This window comes from Schistocerca americana, chromosome 2, assembly GCF_021461395.2.
Source record: "Schistocerca americana isolate TAMUIC-IGC-003095 chromosome 2, iqSchAmer2.1, whole genome shotgun sequence".
Classification (NCBI taxonomy): Eukaryota; Metazoa; Arthropoda; class Insecta; order Orthoptera; family Acrididae; genus Schistocerca; species Schistocerca americana.
In genome coordinates, this window is record NC_060120.1 from 306228484 (window position 1) to 306246717 (window position 18234).

The window sequence follows — 18234 nt, forward strand, 5'->3', positions numbered from 1 at the left end:
CGAGAGACTAGTCAGTTAGTTAAAAAAAAGGAGTGAGTGTTGACGGTAAGAAACATGAGAAGGGGAAGATATGAAGGAACGTCGATCTTTGGAGAGAGTTAGAGAGGATTGTAACTGAATACCTTGTGACACACGAGTTAAAAGAGACGGACAATGGGAGTAGAAGGTGTAGATCTACATCATACTCTACAAGCCACCTGACTGTTTATAGCGGAGCGTACTTCTGGTAGCAGTAATTGTTCTCCCCTTTCCTGTTCCACTCGCGAATTTCGTAAGTCTCTGTATTAGAGCGCATTTCTCGAATTTTCACATCGTGTCATTTTAGGAGATGTGTGTGGGAGGAAATTATATGTTGTTCGACTCTTCCCAGAAAGTGCTCTCTCGAAGTTTCAGTAGCAAACCTCTCTGCTATGCACGACGCCTAGCTTGCAGCGTCTACTACTGGAATTTGTTGAGAGTATCTGTAACGATCTCGCGCAGACTAAACGATTCCATGACGAAACGCGTCGCACTTCGTTGGATCTTTTCTTCTATCAGTTCTACCTGCCAAGGATCCCAACTGATGAACAATACACAAGAATCGGTCGAACAAGCCCCTTGTAAGGCACTTCCACCCTCTTGGAATCTGAGGTACAGGCTTTTTATTCTTTATAGAAGTCTCAAACATTTCTAGTTATGATTGTCTATGTTTGCACTAAACAGTTGTTTTAGAACTGCAGAGTGCTACGAGACAATATAGGCTTAATTTGGGCTTGGTTGGTTGTTAGACTGTTCACAGCAAATTATGCTTTTTCCTTGGCGCGGTAGTGGTTTCGAGCACTGTCCTGCAATCAACGCGAATGCGAAAACCTAAGAAACATTTCCAAAATAGCCCCCAATTTATTCTCTGTTCTTTCCACCTACAGCTCTTGTCCAGCTGCAGAAAGGGGCCAGTCCATCACGGTCGCACGGATTCTGGCGACTGTTCCAAGCTCGTAATTTGATGGTCGAAAAGATGTTCACTCCAGGAATCGGGACCTTATCAAACTCCATGGCGTGTAACACAGCATAACATGCACTCATGGAATCACGACCTCAGCAGTCCAGTTGGCATGGCAGCAAAATTATGTGTAAAGCTCTGCAGACAAGACCCGTCTTCGTCTGCTGGTGGTCTGGGTTGCACTTTACGCAAACAAGCCAAAAGTTTAGCCTTCAAAACACATTTCATTAAACGTCAATTATGCCAAAGAACTCTAAGAAGTGGAAGACATAAAAATAATGCAATAAATCCATTATCATGATCAGATGTGGAGTTTTGTAAGCAAATAAAAAGTTCTATAGATAAAATAAAAACTGGAAAAGCGTTTTTAAAGTTCATTCTCTGTCTCTCCTGAGTGGCACGCAAGTGAGTGACATTTTTGTAGGTTAATTTTGTTAATAACCTTTTTTCGTTTCAGGTTTTTAAAGTTCTGGATAACTTTACCGAATATGAACAAAAATATTGTTGTTAGTATTTTTAGTTTTATTTCCTAACTTGTCCGATACAATGGATTTCACCAATTGGGATGTAATGTTGGATAGTTAAATCAAAGTGGTGTTATGCATATTGAAATTGATATTACAAAAATGTGTAATTTTCATGTACTAATGAAGTATGCTTACTTTTTAGGTATCAAGGTAATCTACGTCCAGAAAATATTGAGTTGGAACTATCAATTGTCTGTTACTTCTAATATAATTCATGCTACATTTGATTTTGGGCTGCTGTACGTTCCTAAGATCGCCGAATGAGTTACACAGGGCATTTCGCGATATCTGCTACAGGCTCCTATGGATTGTAAAGGGGACTGAATAGATCAAGTTTTGGCAAGGAACCCATGTCCGAAATGTAGTGTTACGATAAAAAATAAGTTTAAAGATCGGTTCACTTTCAAAATCTCGCTTCACGCTACGCACACAAAGTAAGAAGAGAATGCCGATGTCAGTCCCCGTTGCAGTTCTGACATCACGTACGACTTTCGTCGGGCTACAAAAACAGCTGCGAGAAACGGGGACGTTCGCAACTAGCAGGGAGGACTGTCGTGGTCCACCGACGCGCCGCACTCTCGACTTTGAACAGCCTAAAAGAGAACCCGACGACGAGTACTCGAAACACTGTCCATGCCATGGGCGCTGCAGAGCACACAGGTCAGAGCGCATTGTCTCCAGTGTGCACGTGTAGCGATCCGGGAGATTGAAACTGATCCGATCTTCAAAATTATTTTACATTCAAACGGTGCATTTCCAGACATGGACTCCTTAACAAAACCTTATGGTTATCAAGGGGACAGCGCCTACACGCCATCACCGATTTCGTCGAAATATATGCAGGGTTTCGTCAGAACTGAAAGTAACAGGAATGAGAACTCCAGATGGCGAAGCGTTTAGAGAAAATAACTTCTTTGGCGTGGGCCGGGCTAGCCATTAATCATTTACGTTAGCGGAGTTTACAGGAAGCTGTTGGCGCAATGGAAAGGTAATCCGAGAGCCGGCGTTCGAGTCCCTATTTGGAGTCTTTTTTTTATTTTAGATTTTTACGTAACTGCAAAGAAACCGAGATAATTCTCAGTATATAGCATTTATTAATAAGGTATGAAAAGGAAAAACAAAGAAAAAATTGGGATTGAAAAGAAATATCGAAGAAGGGATTATGAGACTTACACGAGAGCTTCTTCCATAAATTTAAATATTTTTGTTATTTTACAGTTGATGATTTACAAGTGGTAGGGTAATATTCATCGCAAAAACCGAAGAAACGGTAATACTTCGACATCTTGCACAAGTTGTAACTGTCGCATTTTTACAATTACAAGCTTCGTTTAAAGCTTCTAATCAAAAACCGTCTTGGTTTACATTCATAAAAGGTTCTCCCTCGTCGCACAGTTTGGCATTAAACCACGCGTAACACACAATTTCGCCAAATACTGGTGAGGATAAGTTGTGATTTACAAAGGAATGTATATTCATTCAGTCTCTTCGGGATGTGATTTTTTTTCTCTCTCTCAACGAGAGCAGTTTTGAAGCTTTCTGACCAAATTTTTTAGCTGACGATGCAAATAAACATCACAGGGTTGTACTAGCAGTGTGCGTTTGAGGGGAGGGAATCACTTTAATATTACGCGATTCATCTTCAAAAGTCTCGTCGGCTAACTGTGGATTTGTTTGTCCTGCCCACGAGTCAAACGAACATAAGAAATTTGTTCTCAGCTACACATAGGCTTTAATCACATCGAATGCAGTATGTTAAACATTATCTCTGTTTATTTTCCGTGTAAGTAACGTAAAAGTTGAAAATAAAAAAGGAATTTCCGCATTCAGATTCAAACCCACGAGTCTCTCACTATCGTTCTGTACTGATTCTGATGCTCCAACTGCTACCTGGAAACCAAGCTAACATAGCTCAACGTCATTACTGGCCAAGACCTGTAATTTGGACGAAATCGGTGACGACGAGTAGGCGCTATCCGCTTGTAACTCCCCTCTATAATCACTCTTTTTTTTTGTCATCAGTCTTCCGACTGGTTTGATGCATCCCGCCACGAATCCCTCTCATTTCAGAGTAGCACTTTCAAACCACGTCCCCAATTATTTTCTGGATTTATTCCAATCTCTGTCTTCCTATACAGGTTTTGCCCTCTACAGCCCCCTTTAGTTCCATGGAAGTACTCATGTCTTAACAGATGTTCTACCATTCTGTCCCTTTTCCCTTCAGTGTTTTCCACACATTCTTTTCCTATTCGATTCTGCGCAGAACCTCCTCATTCCTTACCTTATCGGTCCACCTAATTTCCAATATTCGTCTGTAGAACCACATCTGAAATGCTTCGACTCTCGTCTGTTCCGGTTTTCCCACAGTCCCTGTTTCACTACCATGCAGTGCTGTGCTCCAAACGTACATTCTCAGAAATTTCTCCTTCAAATTAAGGACTACGTTTGATAGCAGTAGACTTCTCTTGGCCAGGAATGCCGTTTTTGCCAGTGCTAAGAAACTGGCAGATTAAAACTGTGTGCCGGACCGAGACTAGAACTCGGGACCTTTGCCTTTCGCGGACAAGTGCTCTACCAACTGAGCTACCCAAGCACGACTCACGCCCCGTCATCAGAGCTTTACTTCTGCCAGTACCTCATCTCCTACCTTCCAAACTTTGCAGAAGCTCTCCAGTGCTAGTTTCTAGTTTGCTTTTGATGTCCTCCTTGCTCCGTCCGTCATTATTTATTTTGCTGCCTAGGTAGTAGAATTCCTTAACATGATCTACTTCGTGACCGTCAATCCTGATGTTATGTTCCTCGTTGTTCTCATTTCTGCTACTTCCCATTATTTTTGCCTTTCTTCGACTTACTCTCAGTCCATATTCTGTACTCATGAGACAATTCATTCCATTCAACAGATTCTTCTTCACTTTGACTCAGAATAGTAGTATCATCACCGAATGGTATCATTGATATTCTTTCATCTTGAATTTTAATTCCACTACTAAACATTTCTATAATTGCTCTTCGATGTACAGATTGAACAAGGGGGGGGGGCGAAAGACTACATCCTCGTCTTACACCTGTCTTATTCCGAGCACTTTGTTCTTGGTCATCCACACTTATTATTCCCTCTTGTCTCTTGTACATATTGTGTATTACCCGGCTCTCCCTATAGCTTACCCTCATTTTGCTCAGAATTTGGAACATCTTGCACTATTTTACTTTGTCGAACCCCTTTTCCAGATCGAGACATCCTACGAATGTGTCTTGATTTTTCTTTAGACTTGTTTCCATTACCAACTGCAACGTCAGAACTGCATCTCTGGTGCCTTTACCTTCCCTGAAGCCAAACTGATCGTCATTTAACACGTCCTCAATTTCCTTTTGCATTCTTCTGTATATTATTCTTGTCAGTAACTTGGATGCATGAGCTGTTAAGCTGACTGTGCGATAATTAACGCACTTGTCAGCTCTTGCAGTCTCCGGAATTGTGTGGATTATATTTTTCCGAAAGTCAGATGGTACTTCACCAGGCTCATACATTCTACACACCAGCTTGAATAGTCGCTTTGTTGCCACTTGTCTACAGCTCGTGGTCTCGAGGTCGCGTTCTCGCTTCCCGAGCACGGGGTTCCGGGTTCGATTCCCGGCGGGGCCAGGGACTTTCACCTGCCTCGAGATGACTCTGTGTTTGTGTTGTCCTCATCATTTCATCATCATTCATGAAAGTGGCGAGATTGGACTGAGCAAAGGTTGGCAATTTGTACGGGCGCTGATAACCGCGCAGTTGAGCGCCGCACAAACCAAACATCATAATAATAATTTTGTTCCCACTCCCCCCCCTCAGTTATTTTTAGCCTGCAACAGGAATTCTAAAATGTCCTACACAAGAATAACGGTAATTTTGAAATCTTGCTCCTTTTGGTTAGATTCCTGTTGGTGCTAACGAATGGAGGTTTTGGGGGGAGGTGTTGAAGACAGGTTATTAACAGCATGACGTACAGGAGGATGGATAGGATGGATAACAAAATGGTTCAAATGACTCTGAGCACTAAGGGATTTAACATCTCAGGTCATCAGTCCCCTAGACTTAGAACTACTTAAACCTAACTAACATAAGGACATCACACACATCCATGCCCGAGGCAGGATTCAAACCTGCGACCGTAGCAGCTGCGTGGTTCCGGACTGAAGCGCCTAGAACCGCTCGGCCACAACGGAGGGCGATGGATAACATTTCGGAAAGTAGGAGACTCTTGAGGAAGGAGAATCGGTGAAGCGTAGCACTGAGTTAGGACGAAACTGAGGAGGAAGGGAGTGAGCTGCTGACCAGCGAGAGCCCCAGCACGACGCGCAGCAGGATGACGACGGCGATGCCGAGGCGCGCGGACAGCGGCGTCAGCAGCGTCAGCACGGAGCCGACCAGCATGGAGGTGCCGAAGACGCGCCGGCCGCCGATCAGCTCGGCCAGCCGCCCGCCGGGGAACTCGGTGCACACGTAGCCCCAAAAGAAGCAGCCGATGATCATGTTCTGCCAGTACTCGTCCCAGTCGTAGCGCGTCTGCTCCACGCCGCCCTCCGCCGCCGCCTGAAACAAGACGTGCTGCTAGAGGGAAGGTAGCTGCATTCTGCAAGAAGGCTCAACACGAGTAAAACGAAGGCTGGTTCTAAACTTACACTACTGGCCATCAAAATTGCTACACCAAGAAGAAAATGCAGATGATAAAGGGGCATTCATTGGACAAATATATTATACTAGAGCTCACACGTGATTACATTTACACGCCATTTGGGTGCATAGATCCTGACAAATCAGTACCCACAACAACCACCTCTGGCCGTAACAACGGCCTTGATACGCCTGGACATTGAGTCAAAGAAAGCTTGGATGGCGTGTACAGGTACAGTTACCCATGAAGCTTCAACACGATACCACAGTTCATCAAGAGTAGTGACTGGCGCATTGTGACGAGCCAGTTGCTCGGCCACCATTGACCAGACGTTTTCAATTGGTGAGAGATCTGGAGAATGTGCTGGCCAGGGCAGCAGTCGAACATTTTCTGTATCCAGAAAGGCCCGTACAGGACCTGCAACATGCGGTCGTACATTATCATGCTGAAATGTAGGGTTTCGCAGGGATCGAATGAAGGGTAGGGCCACGGGCCATAACATATCTGAAGTGTAACGTCCACAGTTCAAAGTGCCGTCAATGCGAACAACAGGTGACCTAGACGTGTAACCGATGGCACCCCATACCGTCACGCCGGGTGATACGCCAGTATGGCGATGACGAATACACGCTTCCAATGTGTGTTCACCGCGATGTCGCCAAACTCGGATGCGACCATCATGATGCTGTAAACAGAACCTGGATTCGTCCGAAAAAATGAAGTTTTGCCATTCGGGCACCCAGGTTCGTCGTTGAGTACATCATCGCAGGCGCTCCTGTCTGTGATGCAGCGCAAAGGGTAACCGCAGCCATGGTCTCCGAGCTGATAATCCACGCAGCTGCAAACGTCGTCGAACTGTTCGTGCAGATGGTTGTTGTCTCGCAAACGTCCCCACCTGTTGACTCAGGGATCGAGACGTGGCTGCACGATCGGCAGAATACGGCGCTGCGGTCGGCAACGCTTATACGAGGTGCATTCAAGTTCTAAGGCCTCCAATTTTTTTTCTCCGGACTGGAAAGAGATAGAAACATGCGCATTGTTTTGAAATGAGGCCGCGTTCATTGTCAATACGTCCCAGAGATGGCAGCACCGTACGGCACATGGAATTTTACCTCCAGCGGCGAGAATGAAAACTGTTTTAAATACTTAAAATGGCGACGTTTTCCTTAGTTGAACAGCGTGCAATCATTCGTTTTCTGAATTTGCGTGGTGTGAAATCAATTGAAATTCATCGACAGTTGAAGGAGACATGTGGTGATGGAGTTATGGATGTGTCGAAAGTGTGTTCGTGGGTGCGACAGTTTAATGAAGGCAGAACATCGTGTGACAACAAACCGAAACAACCTCGGGCTCGCACAAGCCGGTCTGACGACATGATCGAGAAAGTGGAGAGAATTGTTTTGGAGGATCGCCGAATGACTGTTTAACAGACCGCCTCCAGAGTTGGCATTTCTGTGGGATCTGTGCAGACAATCCTGCATGACGACCTGAAAATGCGAAAAGTGTCATCCAGGTGGGTGCCACGAATGGTGACGGACGACCACATGGCTGCCTGTGTGGCATGTTGCCAAGCAATGTTGACGCGCAACGACAGCATGAATGGGACTTTCTTTTTGTCGGTTGTGACAATGGATGAGACGTGGATGCCATTTTTCAATCCAGAAACAAAGCGCCAGTCAGCTCAATGGAAGCACACAGATTCACCGCCATCAAAAAAATTTCGGGTAACCGCCAGTGCTGAAAAAATGATGGTGTCCATGTTCTGGGACAGCGAGGGCGTAATCCTTACCCATTGCGTTCCAAAGGGCACTACGGTAACAGGTGCATCCTACGAAAATGTTTTGAAGAACAAATTCCTTCCTGCACTGCAACAAAAACGTCCGGGAAGGGCTGCGCGTGTGCTGTTTCCCCAAGACAATGCACCCGCACATCGAGCTAACGTTATGCAACAGTTTCTTCGTGATAACAACTTTGAAGTGATCCCTCATGCTCCCTACTCACCTGACCTGGCTCCTAGTGACTTTTGGCTTTTTCCAACAATGAAAGACACTCTCCGTGGTCGCACATTCACCAGCCGTGCTGCTATTGCCTCAGCGATTTTCCAGTGGTCAAAACAGACTCCTAAAGAAGCCTTCGCCGCTGCCATGGAATCATGGCGTCAGCGTTGTGAAAAATGTGCACGTCTGCAGGGCGATTACGTCGAGAAGTAACGCCAGTTTCATCGATTTAGGGTGAGTAGTTAATTAGAAAAAAAAATCGGAGGCCTTAGAACTTGAATGCACCTCGTATAAGACAACAAGTGTCTGGCGCAGTTGTTTGGTCGGTTACTGCCGCTACAATGGCAGATTATCAAGACTTAAGAGAATTTGAACGTGGTGTCGTAGTCGGCTCACGAACGATGGGACACAGCATGTCCGAGGTAGCGATGAAGTGCGGATTTTCCCGTACGACCATTTCACGAGTGTACCGTGAATATAAGGAATCCGATAAAACATTACGACGTCGCTGCGGCCGGGAAAAGATCCTGCAAGAACCGGACCAACGACGTTCAATGCGACAGAAGTGCAACCCCTCCGCAAACTGCTGCAGATTTCCGTGGTAACCGTTCAACGAAACATCATCGGAAGGGCTTTCGGAGCCGAAGGTACACTCGTGTACCCTTGATGACTGCACGACACAAGCTCTATGCCTCGCCTGGGTCCGTCAACACCGACATTGGACTGTTGATGACTGAACACATATTGCCTGCTCGGACGAGACTCGTTTGAAATTGTATGGACGTGTACGGATATGGAGACAACCTCATGAATACATGGATCCTGCATGTCAGCGGGACATTGTTCAAGCTGGTGGAGGCTCCGTGATCGTGTCGGGCGCGTGCAATAGGAGTGATATGGGACCTCTGATACGTATAGATACGACTCTGACATGTAACACGTACGTATGTAACCTGTCTGATCACCTGCACCAATTCACGTCCATTATGCATTCCGGCGGACTTGGGAAATTGTGAAACCCTACAGGGCCAGTATTCCTACAGAATGGTTCCAGGAACACCCTTCAGAGTAAACACTTCCGTTGGACTTCAAACCCCCAGACAGTAACATTATTGAGTGAATCTCGGATGCCTTGCACGTTCTCCATCCCCTCATACTCCTACGGATTTATGGACAGCCCCGGAGGATTCATGGTGTCAGTTCCCTCCAGCACTACTTCAGACATGTGTCGACACCTTTTTGTCTGAAGTGTCGTAGAGCCCTAGGGTGACATCGCAGGGCATCATGCTTCTGTACCATTATAGAGGAGGGTTGTAGGCACCATTGAACCAAATTTCAAACATATGCGTTGCAGTGGAAGACTTACAAGGGGTTTCGAAAAAGTAGTCCCTTAATTCTGTCTGTATTTAGGACCGCCTGGATAGCCGCGCACATATGCATGCCAGGGATTCGGGGAAGCACGCTGACTCTGAGTCGGATCGGTGCGGCAGATTAACGACGAGCGCCAGTGTGCCGGTCACGCTGTGTGTGGTTTTTAGGCGGTATCACACGTCCAATTAGGCGAGCACGGGGCTACTACGAACGTACCGCCTCAGTTACAGGATTCACAAATATTTAGAAAATGTTCTCACACTTCCACAAGGGATAATACTAGACGCAGGCAGACGGGGGACAAAAAATTCGGGCTGACAGACGATTGCAGCTGACATGCCGGGCGCGCGAAGATAGGGGATAAACGCTAGGAAAAATTAGAAGAATGAAGATATAGAACAGAGATTAACTAATAACTCGGTGACTGCCGAGTTGCAAAATTTTAAATTTGATACTCCCACCTACGACAAGACATTGGAGAAGAGATTGTGGCAGAGGTGAGATGCGTACCTCAGCCAGAGTGGTGTTGTCCAGGGCGGTGGACGGCGAGGAGCCGAGCGTAGCGTTACCGGCTGCGGCCTGCGAGTGGTTGGTGGGCAGCACCATGGCCACGATGGCGATCGTCAGGTTGACGCGCAGCATGTAGTTGAACATGAAGCCCAGGATCACCATGATGTTGAGCACCTGCCGGCATGACAGGCAGCCTGCGGGAAGAAGCGAAGAAGGGTCAGCGGACGCCGATCTGCTGTACAGCTATGGAGCACAATTTATGCTCGCGTGTCGTGACAGTTATGGTGAAAATAAATCCCTTCTATAGGAATCACTGCGAATCCCGAAAACAGAGATCTTCTGAAATTCAGCTTGCTCTTTCGTACATCAGATCAAAAGGACTCACAGAACGGCGCCAAGAGTGATACCGAATTCATCAACTTCTGGATAGCAGTGTCGTCGTAACTGCCGTCTCCTTCACATCTGATGAGCAGAAGCTACGTTAATTTAAATATTAACTGTGTTTTTCTTACTTGTCAATTCTTTTTCCGTGTGTTTTGCTTTCAGCAAGCTTTACTTTTCGAGTACTAGTAATAGTGTTCCATAGATTTCGTGTTTGTTTTGAATACAATCCAGAGACAGTTAGTCCTTATTTTCATTGTTTCCAACAAGAAGTGTCTAGTAACCACAGTTTAGTCACCTGTCAGCTGGCTTTAGTGAATTAGCAGTCTAGTTAAAAGTTGATTAACTTTCTGCAGTACATTGTTGATTTCTTAGGATCGATAGGATGTGTGACCGCTGTGTACGGACGCAGGAAGAGCTGGCCACTGTTCGCGAACAGCTGAACGTGTTGATGGCCGCGGTCAGCCGTCTTCAGGCTGCTGCCTCGGAGTGTAGTGGCAGTGGGGAGTCTGGTGCGTCGCGTGGTACACCCCAGGTGTTACACGCTTCACCCACGGTCCCTGCTGTCGAGACATCTTCGCGGGTACCGGGCGCGGTTGGGCCACCCTCTCCCCAAGGGGAGTGGCGGGTTCAAAGGCGTTCGCGCCCCACGAGGCGGAGGGTCAATGTGGAGGCTGGTCGTGTGGCATTGCCCGATCTGCCTGTGAGTGGACATGTGGCCGCTCCTTCAGCAAGGTCCGAGCAGGCACACGGGGGGAGGTGTTTATTAGTGATTGCGAGCTCCAACGTTAGGCGGGTGATGGAGCCCCTTGGGGAAACAGCGGAAAGGTCTGGGAAGAAGGCCAGTGTTCACTCTGCCTGCTTGCCGGGGGGTCTCATCCGAGATGTGGAGGAGGCCCTGCTGGCGACGATAGAGAGCACTGGGTGCACCCGACTGCAAATTGTTGCTCATGTCGGCACCAATGACTCCTGCCGTCTGGGTTCAGAGGTCATCCTCAGTTCGTACAGGCGGTTGGCGGAGTTGGTGAAGGCGGAAAGCCTCGCTCGCGGGGTGGAATCTGAGCTAACTATTTGTAGTATCGTTCCCAGAACCGATCGCGGTCCTCTGGTTTGGAGCCGAGTGGAAGGCTTAAACCAGAGGCTCAGATGATTCTGCGTAGATCTGAGGCGCAAATTTCTCGACCTCCGCTATCGGGAGGAGAAATGTAGGGGCTCCCTTAGTAGGTCAGGCGTGCACTACACGCAGGAAGCGGCTACAAGGGTAGCGGAGTACGTGTGAAGTGCACATGTGGATTTTTAGGTTAGAGAATTCCCTCCCTAGGCCCGACAAGACGCCTCCTGAGAAGCGACAAGGTAGTAGTAGGCAAAACGCAACAGGGAATAACAATATTAATGTGGTAATAGTAAACTGCAGGAGCGTCTATAGAAAGGTCCCAGAACTGCTCTCATTAATAAACGGTCACGATGCCCACATAGTACTAGGGACAGAAAGTTGGCTGAAACCAGATGTAAACAGTGATGAAATTCTAAACTCAGATTGGAATGTATACCGCAGAGACAGGCTGGACAGTGAAAGGGGAGGCGTGTTTATAGCGATATAAAGTGCAATAATATCGAAGGAAATTGACGGAGACCCGAAATGTGACATAATTTGGGTGAAGGTCACGGTTAAAGCAGGCTCAAACATGGTAATTGGATATCTCTGTAGGCCCCCTGGCTCAGCAGCTCTTGTGGCAGAGCACGTGAAGCAAAATTGGGAAAATATTTCCAGTAGATTTCCCGACCATGTTATAGTTCTGGGTGGAGACTTTAATTTGCCAGATGTAGACTGGGAGACTCAGAGGCTTATTACGGGTGGCAGGGACAAAGAATCCAGTGAAATTTTTTTAAGTGCATTATCTGAAAACTACCTTGAGCAGTTAAACAGAGAACCGACTCGTGGCGATAACATACTAGACCTTCTGGTGACAAACAGACCCGAACTATTTGAAACAGTTAACGCAGAACAGGGAATCAGCGATCATAAAACGGTTACTGCATCGACGATTTCAGCTGTAACTAGAAATATTAAAAAAGGTAGGAAGAGTTTTCTGTTCACTAAAAGTGACAAAAAGCAGATTTCAGAGTACTTGACGACTTAACACAAAAGTTTTGTATCAAGTACAGATAGTGTTAAGGATCAGTGGACAAAGTTCAAAACCATCGTACAATACGCTTTAGATGAGTATGTGCCAAGCAAGATCGTAAGAAATGGAAAAGAGCCACCGTGGTACAACAACCGAGTTAGAAAACTGCTGCGGAAGCAAAGGGAACTTCACAGCAAACATAAACATAGCCAAAGCCTTGCAGACAAACAAAAATTACACGTAGCGAAATGTACTGTGAGGAGGGCTATGCGAGAGGCGTTCAACGAATTCGAAAGTAAAGTTCTATGTACTGATTTGGCAGAAAATCCTAAGAAATTTTGGTCTTATGCCAATGTGGTAGGTGGATCAAAACAAAATGTTCAGACACTCTGTGACAAAAATGGTACTGAAACAGAGGATGACAGACTAAAGGCTGAAATACTCAATGTCTTTTTCCAAAGCTGTTTCACAGAGGAAGACTGCACTGTAGTTCCTTCTCTAGATTGTTGTACAGATGACAAAATGGTAGATATAGAAATAGATGACAGAGGGATAGAAAAACAATTAAAATCGCTCAAAAGAGGAAAGGCCGCTGGACCTGATGGGATACCAGTGTGATTTTACACAGAGTACGCGAAGGAACTTGCGCCCCTCCTTGCAGCGGTGTACCGCAGGTCTCTAGAAGAGCGTAGCGTTCCAAATGATTGGAAAAGGGCACAGGTCATCCCCATTTTCAAGAAGGGACGTCGAACAGATGTGCAGAACTATAGACCTATATCTCTAACGTCGATCAGTTGTAGAATTTTGGAACACGTATTATGTTCGAGTATAATGATTTTTCTGGAGACTAGAAATCTACTCTGTAGGAATCAGCATGGGTTTCGAAAAAGACGATCGTGTGAAACCCAACTCACGCTATTCGTCCACGAGACTCAGAGGGCCATAGACACAGGTTCCCAGGTAGATGCCGTGTTTCTTGACTTCCACAAGGCGTTTGATACAGTCCCCCACAGTCGTTTAATGAACAAAGTAAGAGCATATGGACTACCAGACCAATTGTGCGATTGGATTGAAGAGTTCCTAGATAACAGAACGCAGAATGTCATTCTCAATGGAGAGAAGTCTTCCGAAGTAAGAGTGATTTCAGGTATGCCGCAGGGGAGTGTCGTAGGACCGTTGCTATTCACAATATACGTAAATGACCTTGTGGATAACATCGGAAGTTCGCTGAGGCTTTTTGCGGATGATGCTGTAGTATATCGAGAGATTGTAACAATGGAAAATTGTACTGAAATGCACGAGGATTTGCAACGAATTGACGCATGGTGCAGGGAATGGCAATTGAATCTCAATGTAGACAAGTGTAATGTGCTGCGAATACATAGAAAGAAAGATCCTTCATCATTTAGCTACAATATAGCAGGTCAGCAACTGGAAGCAGTTAATTCCATAAATTATCTGGAAGTAGGAATTAGGAGTGATTTAAAATGGAATGACCATATAAAATTAATCGTCGGTAAATCAGATGCCAGACTGAAATTCATTGGAAGAAACCTAAGGAAATGCAGTCCGAAAACAAAGGAAGTAGGTTACAGTACACTTGTTCGCCCACTACGTGAATACTGCTCACCGGTGTGGGATCTGTACCAGATAGGTTTGATAGAAGAGATAGAGAAGATCCATCGGAGAGCAGCGCGCTTCGTTACATGATCATTTAGTAACCGCGAAAGCGTTACGGAGATGATAGATAGACTCCAGTGGAAGATTCTGCAAGAGAGACGCTCAGTAGCTCGGTACGGGCTTTTGTTGAAGTTTCGAGAACATACCTTCACCGAGGAGTCAAGCTGTATGTTGCTCCCTCCTACGTATGTCTCGCGAAGAGACCATGAGGATAAAATCAGAGAGATTAGAGCCCACACTGAGGCATACCGACAACCTTTCTTTCCACGAACAATACGAGACTGGAATAGAATGGAGAACCGATAGAGGTACTCAAAGTACCCTCCGCCACATACCGTCAGGTGGCTTGCGGAGTATGAATGTAGATGTAGATGTAGAGGCATTCGGTAGACTTCCGCACGGTCGAGTAGTGAACAAAATGGATTTCTTGTTAGATTTTCGGTTTGATTCAGGAATCCCTAGCAGATAAAAGTAAGCTCGTCGAGCTTTTTTCCCCAACTGCTTACCTGCTTTTTTTTCCTTTCTTAACCTTATTGACCCGACAGGAGGGTCGGGGGCAAAAAGTTGGCGTCTTGCGAGGCCTGGCCTCAATGTTCTATTCAGACACACACACACACACACACACACACACACACATATATATATATATATATATATATATATATATATATACTCCTGGAAATTGAAATAAGAACACCGTGAATTCATTGTCCCAGGAAGGGGAAACTTTATTGACAGATTCCTGGGGTCAGATACATCACATGATCACACTGACAGAACCACAGGCACATAGACACAGGCAACAGAGCATGCACAATGTCGGCACTAGTACAGTGTATATCCACCTTTCGCAGCAATGCAGGCTGCTATTTTCCCATGGAGACGATCGTAGAGATGCTGGATGTAGTCCTGTGGAACGGCTTGCCATGCCATTTCCACCTGGCGCCTCAGTTGGACCAGCGTTTGTGCTGGACGTGCAGACCGCGTGAGACGACGCTTCATCCAGTCCCAAACATGCTCAATGGGGGACAGATCCGGATATCTTGCTGGCCAGGGTAGTTGACTTACACCTTCTAGAGCACGTTGGGTGGCACGGGATACATGCGGACGTGCATTGTCCTGTTGGAACAGCAAGTTCCCTTGCCTGTCTAGGAATGGTAGAACGATGGGTTCGATGACGGTTTGGATGTACCGTGCACTATTCAGTGTCCCCTCGACGATCACCAGTGGTGTACGGCCAGTGTAGGAGATCGCTCCCCACACCATGATGCCGGGTGTTGGCCCTGTGTGCCTCGGTCGTATGCAGTCCTGATTGTGGCGCTCACCTGCACGGCGCCAAACACGCATACGACCATCATTGGCACCAAGGCAGAAGCGACTCTCATCGCTGAAGACGACACGTCTCCATTCGTCCCTCCATTCACGCCTGTCGCGACACCACTGGAGGCGGGCTGCACGATGTTGGGGCGTGAGCGGAAGACGGCCTAACGGTGTGCGGGACCGTAGCCCAGCTTCATGGAGACGGTTGCGAATGGTCCTCGCCGATACCCCAGGAGCAACAGTGTCCCTAATTTGCTGGGAAGTGGCGGTGCGGTCCCCTACGGCACTGCATAGGATCCTACGGTCTTGGCGTGCATCCGTGCGTCGCTGCGGTCCGGTCCCAGGTCGACGGGCACGTGCACCTTCCGCCGACCACTGGCGACAACATCGATGTACTGTGGAGACCTCACGCCCCACGTGTTGAGCAATTCGGCGGTACGTCCACCCGGCCTCCCGCATGCCCACTATACGCCCTCGCTCAAAGTCCGTCAACTGCACATACGGTTCACGTCCACGCTGTCGCGGCATGCTACCAGTGTTAAAGACTGCGATGGAGCTCCGTATGCCACGGCAAACTGGCTGACACTGACGGCGGCGGTGCACAAATGCTGCGCAGCTAGCGCCATTCGACGGCCAACACCGCGGTTCCTGGTGTGTCCGCTGTGCCGTGCGTGTGATCATTGCTTGTACAGCCCTCTCGCAGTGTCCGGAGCAAGTATGGTGGGTCTGACACACCGGTGTCAATGTGTTCTTTTTTCCATTTCCAGGAGTGTATATATATAATTTTTAACTGGACCTACTACCACCACCAGAAGCTTCGGAGTCGTCTTCGCGTAATGAATGGAGGGGGGACTAACTCTAAACCGTTTTATCAGAGGGTCAATCATGTGCCTTGAATCGTCTTCAAGTGTGCCTTCTACTTCTCGGAACGCTCCTATTGATAGGAGGACCCTCGAATAATGCGCCTAGATAATTCAATAGTCATTTTCGATACACAGCATGGCGGCGGAACGTCTCATGGGTCGCCATTAGGCGGAGTCACAATTCGAGAGCGCTTTCGGGCGCGGCTTGCAAAATGTGTTACAGCACCTTGCCCTTCAGCCAGCTGACGGCGTTCGTCCTGGTAGTGGAAAAGTAAGCAGTATCTGGGTATAGGAGTTCGTGCGGCGTGATAGACTCTGGCTGTCGTCGCAACAGGAGCGCCAGCATACGCTGTGTAAGACCCCAACAGTTGCCCATCACAGCACATGTCAAGCGGTGCGAGTGCGAATCGACGACTGCGCAGTGCGGGCAGAAAGGTTCGTCAGTGAGATGGCGGAATGGAGGCGCTGGCGTGTGGCGAATTTGCCGTTCAGTACCAAGTACCACAAGGAACGAGCATACGGGGCGTGAGGATCTGAAGCAGCGTCCCCTATAAAGCTGGTATTGGCCGCGGTTCATGCGAGTCGTAGCTTAAAGAGGTGTAATCGCTAGATGTAAATCTAGTATAGTACTGCAAGTTATAGAGTTCTTACGGTTCACTCAATATAAATACTGTGGTGAATAACGTATGACGTGAGGCTTTTCGAGGATGATGCCGTGCCTGCCGCGGTGGCCGTGCGGTTCTGGGCGCTGCAGTCCGGAACCGCGCGACTGCTACGGTCGCAGGTTCGAATCCTGCCTCAGGCATGGATGTGTGTGATGTCCTTAGGTTAGTTAGGTTTAAGTAGTTCTAAGTTCTTGGGGACTGATGACCACAGATGTTAAGTCCCATAGTGCTCAGAGCCATTTGAACCATTTTGTTTTATGATGCCGTTGAAACGTGAAAACTACACTATTTGGCAAAAATACTAAGGAACCCAGAAGTGGAAGAAGAAACAAATGAAACTTCACGGGTTTAGAAGGTATGTGATGTTATTTCAATGATTGCAAATAGAGTAAAATGTACCAAGAACTAGTCAGTATGAGCCCCCACTTGTCCGCATGCTAGCACTGATTCTATTGGCAAAGGCTGCCAAAAACCCATTATACCCTATTGGAGGATAACAGGTCCGCAACTGTTGTAATTGGTTCTTGATATCTTGGATTCCAGCAGCGTTGGGATGGAGTTTACGACTGACCAGGTTCCACACGTGTTCAGTCGGGGACAGAACTGGGAATCATGTTGGCCACAGCAAGATCTCAGTACATCGCAGACAGTTTACGGTGATGTTTGGACGAGCATTGTCCTATTGAAAAATGACACCATGATGCTGTCGCATGAGCGGCAACACGTGAGGATGCAAGATGTGTGTTGCGATCCGTTATGTCGTCAGAGTTCGCTGAATCACTACCAGCCGTGACTTGAAGTCCTACCCGAAGGCTCCTCACTTCGTGTCAGGAGAAGTAACACCGCTGTGCTCTCCAAAACATTGGAAGTATGTGATATCAACCCAAGATGCTGCCATACTCGTCGACGATGGTCATGTGAGGTTGTGCAGAGCCGCGATTCATCGCTGAATAGAAGACGACACCATTCATCGTCAACCGAATCTTGCTGGTCGTGCCACCAGTCCAAATTCAACCGTTTGTGTTGCCATGTTAACATCAGCCTACGTAGCGGGCAGTAATTCTCTAGTCCGGCTGTTGCTAGTCTCTGATCAATACTACGGGATGACACAGAATGTTGCAGGGGCGGTAAGCGGAATCGTGGAGATGTTACGATGTACT

General features: G+C 47.1%; 1 protein-coding gene across 1 annotated transcript in view; it reads right to left on the reverse strand.

Annotated features, from left to right (window-relative positions):
* The window catches only part of LOC124593717 (sialin), a 415361-nt gene that overhangs the window by 107326 nt on the left and 289801 nt on the right, over positions 1 to 18234 (reverse strand). The window contains exons 4-5 of the mRNA XM_047132029.1: positions 10040 to 10233; positions 5822 to 6079 (exon numbers count right to left, since the gene is read on the reverse strand). Of these exons, the coding sequence (XP_046987985.1) occupies positions 5822 to 6079; positions 10040 to 10233 (452 nt within the window). The remainder of the gene's footprint in view (positions 1 to 5821; positions 6080 to 10039; positions 10234 to 18234) is intronic.